Here is a 23,252-nt window from a genome sequence, read left to right as displayed (position 1 = left end):
GGGATTGCCGTGTGCCTCTGTGGTCAGCGCCAAAGGACTGGTTTGTGGCGGACGTGGGAAAGTTCATAAACAGTACTTTATCAGGGAGACGACAGGAGCCCCACAGATGTGGAACCCGGAGGACTAGATGGAAAATTCCAGGACAGGGGGTAGAGGCCGACTGACCAGCATTTCATTTAGACTCAGGCCGAGGGACTCCGGTGGCTCCCCTGATTTCCTGCGGAGTCCCCAAAGCCAGGGCGGAGGGCCAAGGAGAGGGGAGGGGGCGCGGGAGGCGGCACGTACTTGCGTTGGCGTTGGGGACGGGCACTGGCTGGGTGTAGTACGCGGGGGGATGCATGCCCTTCCCGTCTGGGCCCGTCACCAGCCCCGTGGTCGGCCCTGGCACAGGTGCAGGAGGCACGGGGAAGTAACTGTTAACCGCCACTGTCTCTTCGTAGGACGGGGGTGCGGACGGGACTGAGGAAGGCCCTGCGGCCGCCTGATAGGATCCCGGAACAGACATGTTACCTAAAGCAAAACAGAAGACACCAGATCAGAATCAGATGTGAGCGACACTTCTCCCTCTCTCTCTCCTCCACCCCCTTCCACCCGAATCTTCCAATCCCTACCAGACAGAAAATGAGGAAATGGCTTGTGTCCAGCCGCGTCCAAAAGCCAGAAAGGGAGTTAATTAACGTCCCTCCACGACCCAAGAACTATCACCTGAACGAGGGATTCCCCAAATAAGGCTAAAAGGGAAAAAATCACCACGCCAAATCATTAGCACCTAGAAAACTCCAAGCACACATCACCCCCAAATGGAGCCGAAGCTTTTTTCTTCACCCTTCAAACTCCTGCCCAACGGTGGCCCGCCTTTCACATCTGGCGACTTCTTTTTTTACCCACTGTGGTTTTTACGGATGGGGTTTCAGGAGCCAGAAAAGACCCAGGCGTTCAAACTCAACCACAACCTATCACCAATGGAGTGTCTGAGCAAAGGAAGCCAGAAATGCACACCGTGTGATACCATTTTAATACAGTTCAGAAGCAGGCGAGAGGAGTCACAGGGGCCAGAAGTCAGGAAAGCCGTGAATCCTGCAGGGGTGAGGGGGGGGTGGAGGCTGGAAGGGGTGGGCCGGGTGGCGGGGAGTCTTCTAAGGGGCTGGTCTTGTTCTTCATGCTGGGGGGTGATCACGTGGTATGAACACTATGTGAAAATATAAGCGATACAATTAAGGTGTGTGCACTTGTCTGTTGGTAAGTTACAGGTTTCTCTTTCTCAGTTTATTTATTTTGAGAGAGACGGAGGGAGCGAGAGAGAGCAGGGGAGGGACAGAGAGAGAGAGAGTGAAAGGGAGGGAAAGAATCCCAAGCAGGTTCGGTGTGCGGGCAGCATGCAGAGCCCCACACGGGGCTTGAACTCACAAAACGGTGAGTGAGATCATGACCTGAGCTGAAATCAAGAGTGGAACGCTTAACCGACTGAGCCACGCAGGGGCCCTGTTACGGTTTTTAAAAAGTAAACACACACACACACACACACACACACACACACACACACACACACGGCTCCCATTTTGAGAAAGGAGTAATCAGAGAAGCCAGGCACGTATTTCCTTTTGTGAGGGCAAAGAAAGGGTGCCCCCACCCCCGCCGCCACCTCGCAGAGCTGATGCCCGCCTAGAATTACGTGGCCTGTACCCAGAGTGCATTCCTGTCTGAAGCCCCGTGCTCAGCGGCCCCAGGGCAGCTGGAGAAGGACACAGTGCCGCCCTTTGTGTGGCTCTGTTTTTCTAAAGGGGCAGGGCTAAGGCAGCCTTAGAAGATCCATTGAAACCTGTCTCAGGAGAAATGGGGAAATGGGCTGGAGGGCGATGTGCACGAGATCCCCTGCACTCTGCCTTGTCTTCTAGAACCCGTGGGAAGCAGAAGCAGCAATTAACTCTGCCGCGGGGAGAAGGGGAGACTCCTTCGAGGAAGCTCAGCCTTTGAGCTGCGGCCAAAAGAGGACATTTCTCTGGGGGAAGAGAGGGGAGGGGGTTCCAAAGCAGAGACAGAGGCAAGGGAAAGTGAATCCGTGTAAAACAAAGTCAGTGAATAAAGCTAGACAGGTTGGGGCCGGATTGTTGAAAATTTGAAAGTCCCATGGAGGTGGTGGGGCTTAACTGGAGATGTCTGCCCGATGGAACCTTCTGGAAGAATGGAAATGTTCTCCATCTGGGTTGTCCAATATGGCCATCCAGCAGCTCCCCACGCACCCCCCCCCCGCCCCCCCCAGCTGCTGGACTCTCAGAATGTGGCTGGTGTGACCCGGGAGCTGAATTTTTAAATTGCATTTCAAGTTTAAGCGATTTAAATTTAGAATCTAATAGGCAGGAGCACCTGGGTGGCTCAGTCGGTTAGGCGTCCAGCTCTTGATTTCTGCTCAGGTCATGATCTCATGGTTTCATGGGTTCGAGCTCCTTGCAGTGACAGTGTGGAAACTGCTTGGGGTTCTCTCTCTCCTTCTCTCTCTCTCTCTCTCTCTGCCCCTCTCACACATGCTGTCTCTCTCAAAATAAGTAAATAAACTTTAAAAAAAAAAAACATCTAATACGCAATGCAATTATTGGAAAACTTATGGAAGCTTTTCCACCTTTCCAAAGGACCCCTCGGCTATGTGAATCGACTTTATCTACAGCAAATTTAAGGAGCTCCGAATCTAGATCAAACATTTCTGACAAAATATTAGCATCCAACTTAGGATATGATGTCAACATAAAACACACCCCGGATTTCAAAAAATTTTAAAACACTGACGTGAAATATTTCATTCCTAATTTTTCAAACGGACAGTTATGTTGAAATCACAATATTTTAGCTAGGTGGAGTTAAGTAAAATGTGTCCTTGCAAGTCATTTCACCTGTGTCTTTGCACTTTTTTAGATGTAGCAGCCGAAAAATTTTCAACTATCTATGTGGCTCACTTTCTGCTTCTCCAGGACGGCAGGACTATGGAACACGGGGAGCCATGGAAGGTTATAGAGGAGTGGTCCAACCCTAGGAAGTGTAGCTGAAGCTGGTGAGTAACAGAAGCAAAAAACAAACCGTGGAAGGCCCCTACATGTGGGTGGAGGGGACGGTGGGTGGCGGCTACATTCACGTCTATTGGTGGGGGGGCAGGGGGGGACAGCTAGTCAGGAAGGCAGGGGCATCTGTGAAAACAGGTCCAGGGTTTAAAAATGGGAACCTTGTGAAAAGTGGTCACGGTATGTTGTCAGTTTCCTCTGACACAGGGAAACAGAAAAGCAGAAGGAAGAAGGGAGACAGAACACAAACATCAGCCCCGGGATCAGACGGCAGCTGCTCCCGGCCGGGCATGGGCTCCAGGGGACTCAGGCTGGGGGCGCGCTCTGGAGAAATTCCCGACCTCGCTGAAGGTCAAGGACTCGCTGTCCCTTCGCGTCTCAACAAAGGCAGACCCCGAGCTGCCTCCACAGTTTATTCTAAAAACTGAGTCATAGAAGAAAACCACAAGAGCCGAAAACACAGGTTGTACAGAGAGCCTAAAATAGCACCGAGCACTCCGGCTGCAAGGGAGCTGCTCTGGGAGGGAAAACTATGGTCTGGGGGGGCCTTGGGGGGCCCTAAATTGTGCAGAAAAGGTTTGGGTCAAACGGCCGGGAAACAATGACTCAACTCGGAAGGCCAAATCCCTCCGCTTCAAAACCACTGCCCCTTCCTCCCAAAGTGACAAAAGGCAGCCAGAAACTGTGTGGTCAAGGGTGAACGTGGGGGTGTTGGGGGGGGCTACTTTCCCCTAAAGGAAGGAAGAAGGGCCTGCGCTTCTAGAAAACGCTTCTGGAAATCAAGGCTGGGCGGCTTAATTGTCCAGGCATCGTGGGTCTGGTGGCCACATCCTAGTTTCTGAACTTCGGGACAGTGTCTCTTGGGAACACTGACTTTGTGTCAAACAGCCACAGGATAAACACTTATAATCGTGAAAACGTACAAGAACAGGCTAGAATAGTGGGGGAAAAAAAAAAAACATCCAAAAACATAGCCAGCTGGTTTGAAGGCTTTCTAAATAAATTCCAGGGCCTCCCCTCCCCAGGCCCCAGGCCAGGAAATGCCACTTCAGTCCTATTTCTTTTTCTTTTTCTCCCCACATTCCCCCGTTTCTTTGTAATTTGGTTTCCCCCCCCCCCAGGGGTGGAGGTAGGGGTGGGGGGCAGCAGGCCCGCCTAGCCGCCCACCTAGCTGCCCCTCCAGAAAGCTCTGCTCAACCAGCCTCCGCCTCCTGGTCCTCACCCCCCAACGTGAAACTCTGAAAAGGCAGCCAGCCTTCTCTCACTCCAACACACACGTACACACACACACACACACACACACACACAGAGACCTACAAGACAGATACACAGACAGACCACACACACACATACGCACTGCACGGTCACCAGAGAACCCTTCGTCCCTCGCGTCCCTCCAGGTAAGGCCCCCTACGTGCTGAGGTGCTACCACAGTCATATCTGACTCCAGCACTCCTCCCTCTGGGACCCACAGGAAGGCACCTCGAGTTTCACAGAAGAGCAAAGCCACAGTGCTGCCACATAAAAGCACAGCCTTGAGAATCCCTTTGGCGGCCAGGGAGGCCAGGGAGGCGGCCACGGATCCCAGGTTGCCATCGTTACCGGGAGCCTGGGCGGGGGCGGGAATAAAGGAAAAGACGAGGGGGTGTCCTCCCTGCCTCCCCACTTGTTTAACTTTGTGATTAGGCCCCTGAGAGTGGCTTTTCTTGACCGCCCATTGAAAAGGACACGTTGAAGGCAATTCTCCATCCACCTTCCACCACCTTCCACGCATCCAAGAAACGCTCGGGGCTGGGGAGCTCTGTTTTCCCCACCTCAGAAGGGCTCCATCATCAGCGACTTTAAATCCACAAAGGCATTCCAAACCCATTGTTCAGACACGGAAAATGTCACCGGAGTGTGGCAGCCCCGGGGGGCCCGACACCCGGGGGACCCGCGCTCAGCCCGATCCTCTGCTGTCCCCAACTTGAAATTCTGAAGACTCTGGGAAGCAGGGCCCTGCGTTTCCATACTGCACTGGGGCCCAATGTTACGCAGCCCAGTGTGGCCACGGGTCACAGAAAAGGAAAAGGACGCGTGTCTGATGCACACAGAGGCATTTCTAACACAAAAAGGCCTGGACTTGAACCTAGAAATTGGCCCGTGACTGGCTGCACCATCCCAGCCCCCACTTTATCACCTGTAAATGTGCCACTTGGAATTTTGGGGTCCCTAGCTGAAAATTCCCCTCGTTCGCAGTCTCAACGGATTTCCTCAATGAGAGATTCTCTCTTAAATGGGCAGGGAGGGGTATATAATGGATACTTATTCCTGTGCTTACAGGAATGAGTCTGGGAGTAGCTCATTCATCAAACCCTGGTTTAGAACATGATTTCTCAATCTTGTTTTCATTATAGCTGCCTCACCCCCTCCTCACCCCCAAGGAAAAAATTAAATTACATTTAAATTTAATTAATGAATTTAAATATAATTTAATTTCTACCTAACAAGAGAAATTAAATACTAAGAAATAAGATTTCGTTGGATAGGGTTGAGTTTTGGAGGGCCACACAGCACCGTACTATCTAAGACTTTTTTTTTTTAACCTCTCCCCCACCCCCCAAACCAATTTTCACTCCCCTAAGTCCCCACTGAGAAAGGGAGAGAGAGGTAGGCAATGAGGTATTTGGGGGCCCATGAGTTTTCCAAACCACTGACATTTATTCATTCAGTAGTCCCAAAATCTGTTTCCCCTCTCCTTGCTGTCATGAACGCAGCTGTCTGAACGAATTTTAACCTTTTACTGACTGAGCCCTGGGGTCCCCTAGGTCCGTATTATGCCCAGCCTCTCATGGTTTCATCTAGTGAGTCACAACCAAGGGAGGTGGGCAGAGGGAAAGTGATCAGCCCAGGGAGCCCTCCCCTCTGCCTAAAGGGGCCAACCAGGATTGGACTGGCTGGCGCCCACTCCCTCCGGCACTGGAGTCTTGAACCTGCAGGATTCTCCCCCAGCAAGAAAGTGAACGATGCAAAGGGTACCAGATAACCAGGCTGTTTGAACCCTATTTGGGAATCTCTGAATCCAGAGGTCCTGGTCTGAGCAAAACCTGCTATCTGTCACCTACTCCCCACTCCCCACCCCAGGCTCACACTAAGATGTGAATTCGCATTCACCCAGCACTGCATTTCGATGAACTATAACGGGAACTATAAGGGGCTCTCGTACTGCCGCCGCCTCCGTAATTGACACCCTTACTCGTCACCCCACGTGGTCCCGCTGACTCAGGAATTACCGTTGTCGTCATCCCAATTCACACACGAAATAAACTGGGGCCCACAGAGGCGAAGCTGCTTGTCCAAAGTCACACAGACAGAGTGCATCGGGCTACGGTTTGAACCTGCACCCATCAGACTGCGGAAGACTTATTATTATTATTATTAATGTTTATTTTTGACAGAGAAAGAGAGAGACACAGCAATCGCGGAAGACGGGTAGAGAGAGAGGGAGACACAGAATCCGAAGCAGGCTCCAGGCTCTGAGCTGCAGGCACAGAGCCTGATGTGGGGCTTGAACTCACACACCAGATCATGACCTGATCTGAAGTCGGACGCTCAACCGACTGAGCCCCCCCAGACGCCCCTAGACCCTGGAATGCTTCTGACCTCACCCAACACCTCCCAGGGAGACACAGACACAATCAGCAGCCGTGTTTTGCACACCTGACCCCCAAATGACACGTGAAAAGAAAAACAGGGGGGCGACATTCTTTGAACGCTCTGCCTCCCTCACACGTGTAAAAAGATGCATTTTATGCAGACGCTCGCACCACACACTCAGGACGAGGCGACAAAAGGCCTGCCTATTATGGATTCCAACTCATTTTGTCACTGGCGACTTTGCGATGCAAAGCGATCTGCTTCTTTAATAAGGACGGAGTGGCGGGGCTGGGGGGTGATTCAGGACCTTAATATCAGCCAAAGGCAGATCTCCAGGAAGTTCTTCCTTCCCGTTGTGATGGGAAGAGGTCAGAACCTCCCCAAGATACAGTGTTGTTCTGCAGCTTCATATGTACGGGACCTCACGGTGCCGGGCCGGGTCGGCCAGCTGCCTCCACACCCGCGCGGGGAAAGGCAAAGGCCCCTTCCCCGAGGAGTCTCAGAGCAGCTCAGCCTCGGCTCTTTAATACCTGCTCTGTTGAAAGAGAAGGAAAAGGCCCTCAGCATCCTGGAGAGAAGCCAGGCCGGCCGGGCCCAGCGATCCTCACATCCTGAGCTGATAATGAACCGGTCCTGAATCCTTGGGACACGGGAACAAACCCAGAGAGACCTCCTGCTCCTAAAACGTTCGGCCTGACCGGGCTCAGAACTCTCTGGAACACCCTGGTGGGACCTACTTCGGGCCTTCAGGTCCTCCTTGCTCTGTTCCCACAGAGCCGCGCGTTCGGTGTTGGCGGAGCTGAGCCCGGCCGCGGTCTGCGCGGCATCCTCAAGTCCAAGGGTAAGGGCTGACCCCGGGAAGTCTGGAGACAACCGGCAGACGGGCCTTCCCACCGCAAAGTTGGCCCCAAGAGATCGCCGGGTGAATCTCGGCAACGCGATGCCGCGGGGTGGGGGGGAAAGCCAGGCGCAAAGACCACGTAGGGTAGGAGTCCATTGACATGAAACGCCCAGAACAGGTAAATCCGGACCCAGAAAGTCAGGGCAGGCCAGGAGCTGGAAGGAGGGTGCTGGGAGGAAACAGGGGTGACTGTTAATGGGCGGGGGGAAGGGCAGAGGGTGGGGTACAGAGGATCTGAGGCAGGCTCCACGCTGTCAGCACAGAGCCCCATGCGGGGCTTGAACTCATGAACTGGGAGATCATGACCTGAGCCAAAGTCAGACACTCAACCGACTGAGCCACCCAGGCGCCCCTGCACATTTTTATGCGTCTGCAGCCTCGCTTAGATATCTCCAGACATGCCCTGGGCATGCTCTTTCCACTGCCCTCGGTTTCCTTCCTTCCCGATGGGCTGCAAATTCCCCTCATCTGTCACATCCCAGCTTGTGCATCACCTCCCCCAAGAAGCGATCTCTGGCCTTCTGAGGGGAGAATTAAACCTACACAGTGCAGAAATCAAGGGTGCAGGGTCTATAGCCGGACTGCCTCTGGCCAAATGGCATGCCTCAGGGCATGACTTTAGTGCCTCATTGATCCCATCCGTAAAATGGGGACACTGGTAGTTTCTTAAGGTTTTTGGGAAGATTAAATGAATCTACTTTTTAAAAAAAATTTTCTTTTAATGTTTACTTATTTTTGAGACCGGGAGAGACGAGAGAATGAGTGGGGGAGGGGCAGAGAGAGGCGGGGAGACACAGAATCCGAAGCAGGCTCCCGGTTCTGAGCGGTCAGCACAGAGCCGGACGTGGGGCTCGAACTCATGACCTATGATATCAACACCTGAGCCGAAGTCGGACGCTCAACCGACCGAGCCACCCAGGTGCCCCTGAATGAATCCACTTGTGAAAAGCACCCAGAACAATGGGGGACACAGAAGCACTCTGCTCTATTTGTCACAGAGCACTTCTCTTTACTGGTCTTTCTTCCTGATCAGTCTGTGGGCCTTGTAAGGGCAAGCACTGAAATGCCTTCAAATCTGCATCCCTAGCATCTAGAACTAGGCTCACAAGGTCACGGGTGCTCTGCGGGGTGACCCTCCACCCCAGTGCGCCTGAGATGGAGGGGTTCCTCTGGATACGGGATTCTGGTGCTCACACGGGGAGCACAGGACAAGCTGGTCATCCTGACACTTCAACAACAAATGGGGAGAGAAAATAAGACCCATCCAGGAAAAAGGGAAAATAAGATACCATCCCGGCATCAACATTTGGAAGCAGACATCATTGAGGGTCTTACCCTAACACCTCCACCCAGAAGCTGAGAACGTTTTTTGCAGGAGGATGCTTATCTAATGACAAGCCTCGGTAACACATGGTCTCCTGGTTCAGCTCAAGGTTAACATGAGGCTTTGGCCAAAGTGGCACCAACCACGCCCCAGAATTGGGATCACTTGACTGGGTCTGAAACCCTTCATTTCCTCCAGGATTCCTGAGGAAGGTGGTGTTTCTCAACGGGGCACCCCGGGGATGTTAAGGCAGGAGATCAAGTCAAGACGTGGGTGGCAAAGGAAGTGTGGAGGCGGGCAGACATGAACAAGATCGAATCAGAGAGGAAAAAAAAGAAGCCACGATATCTGAACGTCAAGATGGGCTCATTTCTATTCCTTGATGGAAGCTGATGCCACTGATGAAGGTCAGGGCTGACCTACTCTGCGAAGGTGCCCCTGGTTTGTGCCAACGCCCACTCCTGGTTCTGGCTGGGGTTACCGAAGAGAGGGAGGGGTTCGTCCTGTGACTGTAGCACCCGTCCGACATCTGGAGGACTCGTGAGCAGGCTCCGCACTGCCACCAGCCCCCACTCAGAAACACCTGTCACTCCATGCTCACTACGGGGTAACCGGATGATGACTCATTGATTCTTCAGAAATGACCATCTATCTTTTTTTTCATGGTGTCAAGAAAACTCAGAGGCTCCATCCTGTACCCCAAGAGACCATAAATGTCAGCAACTGGTGCTGACGCGTGGGGACAGGACAAGTCACAGCTTGGCTGGCACCTCCCTCCTCGGGGCTCGTTTATAACCAGGGAGGACCGAAGGGATGGGCACTCTTGGCAGATGAGGGGCTGAAGGAGTCTCGGGTCATTTGTCCTTCCCACCCCCATCCCTTTCTGCTGAGATGACCAACAGGCAGGTCCAGAAGCAGGGGAGGAGGACAGAGAGACGATGCCCAACGTTCAGAGGTCTCGTGGCGCAAGAGTACAGGACATAACAGGCTTCACCGCAGACTCCAACCAGGAACTGGCCTGGTGGAGAATCTGAGGCCGTGACCACCGAGCTCAGAGACGGTGCAGTGGGCCTCGCGCCCAAGATACCATCACACGGTTTCCAGAAACGCCCAAGTCATTCACAAGAGTGGGGAGGCACCAGCCATCTCCCGCGGGTCACTAGGAGCGGCACGGACTGCGGCCCAGCTTGCTGACTCGGAATGACGTAAGCAGGTGCGTGCGGCATGGAGAGGGGAACGTAAAAGCCCAGAAGAAAATCCAGATGATGGAATTTAAAGGCAGGTGGGATGTGTAAGAGCCGAAAACTCTGGAACTAAGCTCCCGTGGCTCAAACCCCCAACTCTGCCCCTTCTAGGCTTGGTGAACTCGGGTGAGTTGCTTCACCTCTCTGTGCCTCGGTGTCCTCATCTGGAAAATGGGCTGACAGTACCCAGCCCTCAGAGGGGTGCATGCGGATGTGCTCAGAGCACTGGGCATGACCGTTACAATACAAGCGCTCATTCTAATGACGTACAGGGAAGCGGAGTAAGGACCAGGGAGGGGTCACTTGCCCACAGTGACACAGACGTGTCACTGCCACAAGGCAGGAAGATTCAAGCATAGACAAGGCCCCCAGAAGAGGGAGGCAGGAGGGCCTGAGGAGACAGGGCTGCTCCCCCACTGGCTTTGCAACAGGAGCAAGGGGCCACGAGCCAAGAAACCAAGAAACGCAGGTGTCTCTGGAAGCTGGGAGAGGCAAGCATGGAGTATCCCCTAGAGCCTCCAGAAGGAACGCTACACCTTGATTTTAACCCAGTGACATCCATTTTGGACTTCTGATTTCCAGAGCTGGCAGATAATGGATTTGTGTTCTTTCAGCACCCCCCTCCCCACCCCCCCCCACCCCCCCGCCCCAGCTTAGGGTAATTTGTTACAGCGGCCATAGGAAATGAATACACCCACCTCCCAGCTGGGCGGCGCAGATTCCCCACCTGTGGATTCTCGAGGGGACTCCCCTCCTTCCCACAGTGGGGGCCCCCTGCACCTCTGACCACCCCCCTCCCCCGGCTGACCTGACTCCCTGAACCTCCCATCTGAACTCCCAGGCATCGGTCCGCCTGCCCTCAGTTCCAAAGGAGGCCTTCTCTGGCTCAACTTCATTTAACCCTCTGAGTGTGGCCACCCTGGCGTCTGCATGCCCGGCCAGCTCCCCGGGGACTCTGCTGTCCCCTCAAATCTTTCCTTATCAACATGTCAAAATGAACACCTCTCTTCCCTTTGCCTGGGTGCTCGGACCCTCTGTCCCCCTCCTTCTCTTCTAAGTGCCCAGGTACAGCCCCCGCCTCCTCTCCATCCCCCGGCCCCGGCCTCACTCCTCCCTCAGCCACAACCCCACTAAGCCCACTTCCCACTTCCTGTCCTCCTCTTCCCAGGCTGGAGGGCTTTCCTCATTTGGCCGAGGCCTGCACCTCTGTCTCCTTCAGGGGCTGCTCTTTCCCCACCAGCCGTCCCCCAGAAGATCCCCAGGGACTTGGGTCTACACCCACTCCTTAACCCCATACCCTTCAAGCTGATCCTGGCCCACCCACCCTGGACAACTCCCCTGAGGGTATTCACACACGAAAAGATGCTCATCTCGCTCCAGGAGATGCAGTTAAAATGGGGCAGAGACAGACAGTCAAGCCTAGTATCGGTGAGAAGTCCTGTGGACATCACGCACCTGCTGGCAGGATGGGGTGACAAGTGCCCGTCAGTTCTGTGGTTTTCCTCCCCCAGACCCTTGACCCAGGCTCATCAGGAGAAAACATCAGAAAACCCAGACTTTCTACAGAGGACCAGGACAGTACTCCTTCAAAAACTGCCTCAAGGTCGCAGAAAATAAGTCCGAGAAACTGTCACAGACCAGAGAACGAGACCTAACAACTAAATACAATGCAGGATCCTGGACTGGATCCCGGAACAGAATCCAGTAGAAGAAAGTTCCTCCTCTGAATTCAAATAGTCTGGAGTTGGCAAAGAGTAAGGCACACCAATGTCAGTTTCTTACTCGTGACAAATACACCCTGATGCCGTGCGATGTCTATCTTACAACGGGGGGAACTGAACGGGGTGCGTGCGACTCCTGAACACTTTGCAACTTTTTCTGTAAATGTGCAATGGAGGCACCTATCAAACTGTAACATGCACGAACGCTTCGACCCAACAGTTCCTCCTCTAGGCATGCAGGGGAGAGATGTCTCACGCGTGGGCGAAGAGACAAATGATGAGCCCACAGGGGCATTCACTGCAATGTGGCTAGAAACCACCTAACTCTCCATCAGCAGGAGACGGTGCACATCGGTGATGGGCCAACCGCACAACAGAACAACAGTACAGCAACCATCAAAACAGAACAAGCAAGAGTTTTATGTGTGGAAATGCATCTCTTGGATAGATCACTACATTAAAGAAAGTCCAAACAGACCATCATTTGGGTATAAGGAAGAAGGATATATATATATATATCTCCTTATAGAACGTGCATAAAATGTCTCTGAAAGGATATATAAGAAACTCTAAGGGGCGCCTGGGTGGTTCAGTCGGTTGAGCGGCCGACTTCGGCTCAGGTCATGATCTCGAGGTTCAAGAGTTCCAACCCCGCGTCGGGCTCTGTGCTGATGGCTCAGAGCCTGGAGCCTGCTTCCGATCCTGTGTCTCCCTCTCTCTCTCTGCCCCTCCTCCGCTTGCACGCAATCTCTTTCAAAAATAAATAAATATTTAAAAATTTAAAAAAAAAGAAAGAAACTGGTAAAGTGGCTGTGAGCAGGGGAGGGAGGTGGACTGTGGGAAGGACAATCCTTCGCCTACACCTTTGCTGATCTTCTGTGTACTGAGCCATAGCAATGCTGCATGATCAAAAACCAAATCAAGAAAAAAGTCAATGCAGTAAATTATAACTTATTAAGCAGACATCATTTAATATGTTTATTAATTATAATATATTTATAATTATGTAATTTAATTTAAAAGAAAACTTTTTTTTTTTTTTAGTGGGGAGAAAGAGCCTCTGCAAACCTGGATCTGTCCTCCCCAGGCCAGCCTCCTGGGTCCTCCCACCCGTGGGTGAAATGATGTCATCACAGCCCTTTGTCCCCCCCAACTGTCTCAGGTTGCTGGCCAGCACCTGGCCTTAGCCCCTCCCTGAGTGTTTGCAGAGTGATTAAAGCTTTTGATTACCTCTATTTGGTGAGAAAAGGTATAGACTGCTGTTTTCACTGTATCATCCCCAAAGCCATACGACAATCTCCTATTTACCAAAATAAAGTTCTTCTCTTTGAATTTTGTGCTCTGACCCAGTTCTGAAGCCTGATGGTTTATATCAGACCAGGGAGAATGGGCCCTCCCTCACCAGCCTTAAGGAATCCCTTTGAGGAGGCAAAGTTAAGCAACATAAGGGAGACAGGGGACCCAAAGGGGAAACTGAGTCCAGATTCTAAGGCAAGTGGCGGGTCTCGGGGACACAGGCGAGGGCAGGCCAGGGGGTGGGGAATAGCATGGTTAGACATGCAGAAGCGGACATAGACTTGTGTTCCGTGGGGAGGCGAGCAGCGCGTGGCCAGGAGCGTGGGGGTCCGGTCACGGGGGCCTTCCCACCAAAAAGCCGGGTCCAGGCAAGGTGGGCACCAGGCTGGACCTTCCAGGGAGGGACCCCACACGTAAGGGTTCTGCTTAATGAACCAGCAGCCCAAGAACAACTAGAAAACCCCCTAAAAGTATTCAACTCCTGCCAACGAGAGTTAGTCTCTAAAAATAAGCCTCAAAACTTAGAACACGAAGAGAAACCAGCCCCAGCAGAAGCCATGCGGGCAGCAGCGGCCCATCAGTACAGACACACGACAAAGTCCGACAGCCCAAGGCCAAGGGGGCGTCCCTCTCCCCAAATCCTGTCCGCAGGCAAGGAAAACTCCAGCCTCGTAACTTCCGGTGCTGCTTCTTTCTGACTGATGCCTTCTTTCAGCATCCCTCCCCCAAAAGTATCTGAACCATTTTCTAACATCAATTCTGCGTTTCTCTCTGCTTCCTTAAAGTCTGCAAAAAGTAAGAAAGACATACCTGGGTCGGCAGGCGGAGGTTCCGCGCTATCCCACACTGTGGAAGGTCCAGCCTGGGGCCGCTGGCAGCTCCCATCCCCCCACCCCCACCCCTGCTGTGCCAGAGCCTCGAGCCTGGGAAACCAACACCCACTGGGTGAGAACTCTGTGCAGAGGAAGAAAGAGTTACTACCTTCCTCAGGTGCCTCCTAGGAGTAAGGTAAACACGCTTGGGCGTCTGTCTTGATGATAAATATCTGTGTTACTCGGGAGTCTCCTATTTGCTTATTTCCTCAACTCTGGCTATATTCCAGTTGACCCTGGGGAGCGGGGGATTATAACTGTCCCGTCTTTGAAAGTTAAGGGAACTATCCGCCTTGCCTTTAGCAAGACTTAAGGTGAGAACAGGGTGGGAAACGTTCCCCACTGAGCTCTCTTAAGTCCTTGAGCCCCGCTCCCCTGGCCCATCCCAGACAATCCAGCCCTCTGCGACATATGCCCTCCTTCGGCGTCCTAATTGCTTCCGGTCTGCAAGTTAGATTGCGTCTCCCTAACTGGACCACGTTGCACCCCTCCAGGGCAAGGTCTGTGTGCTACATTTCTCCGGGGTCCCCACAGGGTTTTGGGAAGGCGATGCCCACACTGCGTCCTCATAGAAGGGAGATATTACATGCATAGAACAGTATGTATACTCCACATACGAAAGCCAAGTCTATTGTGCAAGCTCTTTAGAAGTGTGCATTTTTTCAATACAGAAGAAAAGACAAGTCTTCCTTCCAGAAGAATTCCAAATAGTGGGTGCAGACGCTCCTTCCTCCAGGGGGTGGAGCTTAGTCCCTCCATCCCCCTCCTGGGTGTGGGCTGCATTTTGTATCTCGCTTTTAGGGGATAGTCCACCAGACAAAGACAGGAATTTTGCAATGGAAAAACCTGGCAACCACCACCTCAGTGTAGTGATGAAGGTTCACGTTATTAGGACCCCCTGAGGTCATGAGACACATCCATGCCAATTCCCCAAACCCCTAACCCCAGTGTGACCAGAAGAAAAACCCCAGACAAACCCAATCTGAGGGAAATTCTACAAAATCCCTGACGGGTACGCCTCAAGAAGTCAGAGAAACAAGACTGAGGCACCGTATGACCAGAGGATGATAGAAAAGGGAATAAACGGCATGGGGTCCCAGGGATGGGACCTCGGGACAGAAAAGAGAATGTCAGTGGGAAAACTGGTGAACTCCAAACAGAGCCTGGAGTTTTGTTAATGGTGAAGCACCAATGTCATTTCCTCGGTTTGACAGAGGTACTGTGGGGATGACAAAGGACATTGTAAACAATGGGGGAAACCAGGCGAGGGGTCCCTGGGGAACCCCCTATACTAACTGCGACTCTCCTATAAGCCTAAAACTGAACCATGAGGTGAACTGGGGCCGGCAGGCCTTGCCCAAAGGCATTCAATTCAAATTTTAAAAAACAAGTTTTTTTAAAAAAAGGGTTCTGTGTGTTTTTTTTAAAGAAAGTAATTTTTTAAAGTGTATCTTGGTGAAATGCAAAACATTACGTGCAGCCGGTTTCTGTGACCAGGGTTTCTAATATTTCTAAATGGGGAGGAGAAAGGAAAGAAAGAGAAAGAGAGGAAAAGAAAAAAAAAAGAAGAAAGGAAGGGGGTGGGAGAGAAGAGAGGGAGAGGGAGAGGGAGAGGGAGAGGGAGAGGGAGAGGGAGAGGGAGAGGGAGAGGGAGGGGAAGGGAAGGGAAGGGAAGAAGGAAGGAAGGAAGGAAGGAAGGAAGGAAAGAAGGAAAGAAGGAAAGAAGGAAGGGAGAGAGAGGGAGGGAGGGAAGGAGGGGGAGGGGGGAGAGAGAGGGAGAGGGAGAGGGAGAAGAAAGAAAGAAAGAAAGAAAGAAAGAAAGAAAGAAAGAAAGAAAGAAAGAACAGAAGGAAGGAAGGCAAAAGGAGGAAAGAAAGAGAAAAGACAGAGGGAGGGAGGTAGACAGAGAGAGAGAGAGAGAGACAGATGCCTGAATGTAAGCAAATGTCCAGACCCCGAGGTTTGGGGACTCTCCAAAACCCCTCAGCTGGATGTACAAGGACGCCTGGCCACACATCTGTACCCCTCCCTTAAAACATTAGATTTCCAAACTCTCACAAAGCGGTTTTAAACACATGTGGGCGATAAACTCTTCTAAAAATACATCAGATCAACACAGAAAAGGGCAAGGCCTTCAGGGAGAAGATAAAGCAGTTTGTTTTTTTTTTAATCACCAACCTAATCCTCCTTCTAAAATCAGTTCTTTCAAGGAGAGAAAAGGAAGATTATTCAATCCTACAGCCTGTCCCCACCGTCCAGCCCCAGAAAAGGAACCCAGAGACCAGCTCCGATTGGTATATTTGCAACACTGAAATGATGGGGGGGAGGGGGAATTCCTTAAGCCAAAAAATAAAAACGGGGGGCACTCATGTCAGGACGGACATCTAAGAAAACAGCCCCTGTTGGTACACAGGTGGAGAGCCAGCTGGCAAGGCCAAAAAGATCGGGTCTTTTGCGATCTCTGGAGAAAAATGTTCTCTAACAAGAATGCAAACATTAAGTGAAACCTGATTATAAAAACTCTAAGGAACTACCAGACTCGTACATGTAGTGAATCGAATAGTGCTCCAAATTCTTAAACTGAGACTAGTTAGCAGTCTTGAAAATACACAGATTCTGCAAAAGGCCGGTTTTGTTAGAATGGAATTTAAACTGCCTACGGTTCCGGAAAAAAATGTTCGCCCCAAGGCGAACGGGACTTCCTAAACTCTAAATTACCACAGGGGAGGAATTTCGACAAAAGGAGAAAACGGGATCTCCTGCCTTCTTCAGAAGACGAAGCGAGAACCCTGTACGACAGTTCTTAGGCTATGTGACCTCAAACAAATTCAAGCTCATAGGAAAGATTTCAGAGCAATATTTTCAACTGCCATCATCTGGACTCAGTCTGTTTCTACAGGGGGACACGTCCCACAAATCAAAGATAAAGTTACTACAATCTGAAGGCCAGTTCAAATATGGCATAAGTACAAATTACAGTGATTCGCGAAATGGAAAAATCCTTCCACTGGGGAGGTGGGCTTCTCCTCCCTCCCCGCCCCCCACCCCCACAATCGGGAGAGGGGAACTTCCTTCTGGATTCCTGGTGAAACCACATCCCCAAGTTTCCACAGGAATGATGAGTTTTGATGAAACGGCACGAGAACACAAACACGACTGCATCGGGATACAAAATTGTAACGGACCCTGATTACAGCTTCAGAAAAAAAAAAAAAATACAACAAAAAACAGGCTCCATGATAACAGACCAAGCCATGCAACAAGGTAAACTGAGGCTAGCTGTTTGGTTCACAGGCTGAGATCGTCCCCGATCTTCTTTAACTTCCACACTTTCTGCAATATTGTTATTTTTTACATAACTTTCAGAAATATCACTGCATCCTCTACAAATAACCTCCCTGCACTCAAGGTTAAGGCAAAAGTCAATGATAAGCTCTTAAATTTATTCCAGGAACACTGACAATTCTAAAGTTCCCTGAACTAAGCAGCTGAAATTCTTTGGCTGTTCCTTTCTCGAAAGTTAACACCTATAAGGAAAGAAGACATAAAGGACACAGTGCCTTGAGCCTTTAGGATCCTGGTGAATTAATTTCCCACCCACTACAGGGAAGCAAGGAACCACCAAGCAGATACCCTCTATATTTCCTTTCTTCTGTCTGTGCCTTTTTTTTTTTTTAAGATTTTATTTTTAAGTAATCTCTACACCCAACATGGGCCTCGAACTCACAACTCCGAGATCAAGAGTCGCAGGCTCCACCGGCTGAGCCAGCCAGGCGCCCCTCTGTCTGTATCTTAAAGCCTGTGAAATCACACACAGTTCTTCTACTGAAATAACCTGCACGCAGGGACGACTACATTAGCCAAGGAAGTGTTATCACGGCGGCCCAGAATACAAAGATTCGAATAATAAGACATTGTGTGGACCCAGGAAAGTACCACTTGGAGCTCAAGTAACAATTTGAAGGTTAAGCAAACACCCGTCGAGCTCAGAACGGACTATGGCAGGCCAAATGGGCACCAAGGACATCATAAACACGTCCGCACTAGAGAAATGCAGAGTTAAGGGGGTCTCTTTGCCTGATGAGACGGACCCCCTCATCCACTGGGCTGTTTTCATTGCAATAAAAGCAAAAACAAATACAACACAAGTTGCAGTGCCCGGACTCTAGGACTCCCTCTCATGAATCTCCTTTCTTCCAACCATCACTGGAGCTCTGGGTTGATTCATGGTTGGCAGCAGAATTTTAAGTCCCAGATGGGCACCAGCCCATTCTCACAGTGGCATTGTGGTTAATTAACAGCAAGAGTATGTGCTGCTTAGCTCCTTGAAAATTAACTTAGGCAGGAAATGCCTTCTGGCTCCTTCCCTCCCAGTGGTTCCCCTTTTACCACCCAACCCTCGTCTTGTCTGTGCCTCCTCTGAAACTTTGCTGAGATCCTTCTGCTGCTTCCACATGTCCCCCCACGTGTCCACATATGCTCAGGCCTTGGCTTTGCTACTAAACCCACAGTGGCTATCCTGGCCTCTTGCTCACACCTCCCTCCTTTCCACTCCCCTCAAGCTCCTTCCAGGCATTAGAGAGCACTGACTTTTTCACCTGCATGTGTTTCCACTTTTAACCCACAGCGTAAATCCTTCAGGACCAGGAGCCATTTCTTCCAAGTCCTTTAAAGGGCAAGGGCGGCACTTTGTTTCTTCACAACCAGCCCATAAAAGAGACTGAAGGAGTAAAGGGAGGTATACTCACCAAAGTATCTAGTATTTTAGAGACCTAAGAAATTGATCCTGTTTCAGATCAATCACCCAGTCACGTAATCCGCAAAAACATTACAAGGATACTTTTTCAAATGTGAACAAAAGCATCTATTATTAATGCCTTAAAGTAACAGGAAAGAGAGAAGACGGGCCTCTCTCATAGTAGATCTACAATTAATGTTTCTTAGAGAGTCTGGTGCACTTTTTGATCCCACACAAAGGCTGGCTGAGCGGTAAGCCAAGTACAGCAAGGGTGTTACTTCATGCAGGTAGAACAGGTCACCTGCTCTCCAGAGTCTGATCCAGCTACGAGAAAACCAAACACGGTCGTGGAGTCCCAGATACCAGCTCATGCCTCTCTTTACAATGGAATCCAGGTTAGTCCTACTTTAAAAGAACCACCCTAGAAGGCTGCGGGTGGGGACAGGAAGGTAAGCAAGCAAGCGAGGCAGTCAAGCATGCAGTCAAGCATGCAATCATGCAAACCATGCCCTCGCTTAAAAAGGGCCCCCGGGGAAACTGCAGGGCCAACCCGCCTTCCAGGCTGCCCCTGAATCAGCACCAGCCCCCCAGGCCAAGGCCAGGGTTTGTACCCCCTGGGGAGGGCTGGTGGGACAGTCTAACCTGATGGGGTAAGGGAAGGCCCTTGACTTCCAGAAACTGGATTTCCCAACCAGCAAGCTCAGTCCAACAGGTAATGACATCAGCCCCACGAATCGGAAGCACAAAAGTGATCAGAAAACTAGTGAAGGTCCAACTGGCCTGAGCCCTGGAATGCTCAGCCTTTCTAGAATGGGGCCATTTCCCTATCCCCTGACCTTGACCAACACCACTGCCCAGATCCATACTGACCTGGAGAGCAGAGGGGAGGAGGCCACCTGCCTAGCTTGGTCGGGAGGGGTGATGTCCACCTCCGCCACAAGTTCCCCAGCCGGAGCCACCAGCACGCATCGGGCACCGCCAGTAGGTGGGTCTGTCGGGGCTCATCCCTGAGCTCACCGGGTGCCCACCTTAACCCGCGGGGAAGGGGTTTGGCCAGGGCCAAGGCTCCCTTCTCACTGTGTCCGGACTTTCGCCTCTCGGGGGCTCCCTCGGCCCCCAGGTGTCCACAAAGGCACGCGCTGACAGTGGCAGAGGCAAAAAGCGCCGATGCCGCGGCCCATAAAAGCCGACTTTCCGGGACCGGCGTCCGGAAATTGTTTCGGACGACCCCAGCGCTGGCGCTCGGCCCACTCGTCGGGGCAGGGACGGAACCCGGCCTGTCCCACGGCCGGGACAAGCGCCGGGAGGCTGGACACCCGGCCCCGGGCGGGCCCCGCGCGCCAGATCTCGGCCGGTCCCCTACGCCCTCCACCCCGCCTCGACCCCCGGGGCCCGCCGGAGCCCCCCCAGCCCCGCGACCGGCGCGATGCCCCGGGTCTCCCGGCCTCGGCTGCTCCCGAGTCCGGGGCCAGTGCTCGCGCCGCCGAGCCCCGCTCCCTCCCGGGCCGCCGCGCCCCCCGCCCGCGCCCGCACCCGCGCCCGCGCCACACTCACCGCCGCCCGCGCAGCCAGTCGAGCCGGGAGGTCTGAGCGAGCCGCGCAGGCGGGCGGCCGGACCGGGGTGGGGCGGGGCCGGGGCCGGGGGCGGGGCCGGGGGCGGGGCGGCTCAGGCTTCCGGCTCCCCCTTCAGCCCGCGCGCGGACCCACCCCGCCCAGTGCGGCCTGGAACGTGCCGGAGGCTGTCCCCCACCCTCGGGGTTCTGCCCGTCCCTTCCGTCCCGCGGAACATCCCCAGAGTGCACCCCGACCCCGCTCACTCCCTGGATCCCCTAGGTTCTGCCGAGGCTCCTCGCGATGACCTCGGGGGGGCCCCCAGTCTCCCCATCCTGTCCCCCTCCCCCCACTGCGGATTCTGCCCCTGCTCGTCGATCCCCCTCCCCTCCTGATTTCCGCATCCTGCTCTCCCCATTCCCCTAGGTCCCCCATCTCTGGCATTCCTAACCCCTCCCACCCTCAGACAGCGTGGACCACCAACTTCTGAGTCCCAGGTTCAGGGTTCCCTGCTCTCAGTAGAGCAGCCCTTACTCTACCCGTAACTGAGTTCCGTACCTTCAGACGCATCCGGATAGCCCCAGATACACCGTGTGCCTTTGGAAAAGTCACCCACTCTGGGCCTCAGTTTCCTGTCTGTAAAATAGGCATTAACAGTACCCCATATGTCTAAGAATGCATTGAGATCTTGCAAGCAAAGGGTTTAGTACAGGTTAGGTGTTAAATAAAACCAATATCCTGTCTTACTACCTTCTATGTCCCCAGGGAGGTCCACGCCCCCTAGGTACTTTCTTATTCCATCACTAAAATCTCTCTCTTTTTTTTTTTAATCTTGAAATTTATTTTTGAGAGAGAGAGAGAGAGAGCATGTGCGTGAGCAAGAAGAGGAAGACAGAGGATCTGAAGTGGGCTCTGTGCTGACAGCAGGGAGGCCCATCTGGGGCTCAGACTCATGAACCATGAGATCATGGCCTGAAACACCCAGGTGCCCCTGCCCCTAGAATCTGCAAATCAATATCTCCTGTTTCAACATCCACTCAGTCCTCTGCCCCTAAATGGGTGCTGCCTGCCTATCCGCTAAGAGCCCCATTTGCCTGGTAAGGTAGTAACCGCAGCCCTGATCCAGCAGGGTTCTGGGAGAAGTCATTACAAGGCATTAAGGAGCTTGTGTGGCTTTCAGAGTGCACAGTCCTGGAAATGGGAGGAACCCTGATGCGGCCATCTAGAGAAATGCCACTTGGGCGGAGAGCCTCTGAGTCCCTCCAGGGATTCATAGATCTGGATCCTACTGGATCCTAAGACTCTTCCGGTGATGGAATCCTCTGCCTTCACACGAAGACCCCAGAGACACTGAGTCCCAGACAGGTAGAATGACTTGTCCAAAGTCCCAGAGCAAACTGTCCTCTCTGCCCCTGTTCAAAGCTCTCACCACCTTTTACCATATGGACCCAGCCACTACCAGCCACGAAAGGTATTACTCAATTGGGGGAGGGGATTTCAAAGTCCTCCCAACTGTGAGTAATCGCCAGGGAAAGGTTATTTATTAGTGAGGCCAATCTTTTATTTTAAAACTATTGAGGAAGCTGGAATAAGCCCAGCCTCTGCCATTCTCCATTCTCAAGGTGGGCAAAGAGGCATGTTGTCCTGACATAAAACCAGAGTATCACGGACTGTCACTAGCAAGATACAAGCCCTACAGAAACTCTGTCAGCGCAAAATGTTCAAGGAACAGCCTGTGTGAATGCTTTCCCCCTCCCTTCCTCTCCCCTCCCCTCCCCTCCCCTCCCCTCTCCTCTCCTCTCCTCTCCTTTCCTTTCCTTTCCCCTATCCCCCACCTCTTTCTTTCTTTTTCTGCAGAGGGAAAAGTAATTGCACATCTGAATTACTTCTGTCTTTTACTCAATGCCACCACGTCATTCCTTTTTTCTCTTTCAACAGCTGAGCATCACGGGAGCTGGCTTTGTTTGTTTGTTTGTTTTTCAGATGTCCTAAACACTTAACTGCGCCTGTGAGCTAGCGATTATTTATGGGGAGGGCTGTAAAACTGTGACTCTTTTTTTCAATCCCCAAGAAACCATAGAGATTGAATTTCTAACCCAGGGCTTCTGAGAAGCGAAGGAAAGTAACCCAGACACACCATCATCTCAATAGACACAGCAAAAGCATTTGACAAAACTCCAACATCTTTTCATGAGAAAAATACTCAACAGGGTAGAAATAGAAGGAAACATCCCACAACCTGATAAAGAGCATCTACTGTGACCAACATCCTCCGTGGTGAAAGACTGGATGTTCCCCCCACTGAGATCAGGAACAAGCACTTTTGCCACTCGTGTTTTTGCCACTTCTACTCAACATTGTACCAGAAGTGCTAGCCAAGACAATTCCACGAGAAAAAGAAGTAAAAAGCATCCAGAATGGAAAGGAAGAAGTAGGAACTATCTCAGTTCACAGACAACATGATCTTACACAGAGCACATCTTAAGGAATCCACAAAACATCATCAGTGCTAATAAACAAGGTCAGCGAGGTGGCAGGGAACTAGATCAACATACAAAAATCAGTTGCATTTCTGGACACTAGTAAGGAATGACACAACAATGAAAATCAGAAAATAAGTTAAGAAAGTCTGACTTATACGGTGAAAACTACAAAATATTGTTGAAGAAATTAAAGACCTAAATGAAATGGAAAGACATTCGTGTAGTATATCAGTCAGAGTTCTATCAGAGAGACAGTACTGGAAGGAGATGATAGATGGATGGATGGATGGATAGATAGGATGGGAAGGAAGGAAGAAGGAAGGAAGGAAGGAAGGAAGGAAGGAAGGAAGGAAGGAATAGATAGGTAGATAGATAGATAGGATGGATAGATAGATGGGATGGATAAGTAGGTAGGTAGGAAGGATAGGATGGATGG

General features: G+C 51.8%; 1 protein-coding gene across 1 annotated transcript in view; it reads right to left on the bottom strand.

Annotated features, from left to right (window-relative positions):
- The window catches only part of LITAF (lipopolysaccharide induced TNF factor), a 33,054-nt gene that overhangs the window by 6,961 nt on the left and 2,841 nt on the right, over positions 1–23,252 (bottom strand). The window contains 1 exon segment of the mRNA XM_042921161.1: positions 286–510. Within this exon segment, the coding sequence (XP_042777095.1) occupies positions 286–505 (220 nt within the window). The 5' untranslated portion in view covers positions 506–510.

The sequence above is a fragment of the Panthera leo genome, chromosome E3 (genome assembly GCF_018350215.1).
Source record: "Panthera leo isolate Ple1 chromosome E3, P.leo_Ple1_pat1.1, whole genome shotgun sequence".
NCBI lineage: Eukaryota > Metazoa > Chordata > Mammalia > Carnivora > Felidae > Panthera > Panthera leo.
The sequence above is the reverse complement of the archived record's forward strand: the minus strand, read 5'-3'. Positions and strand labels throughout refer to the sequence as shown.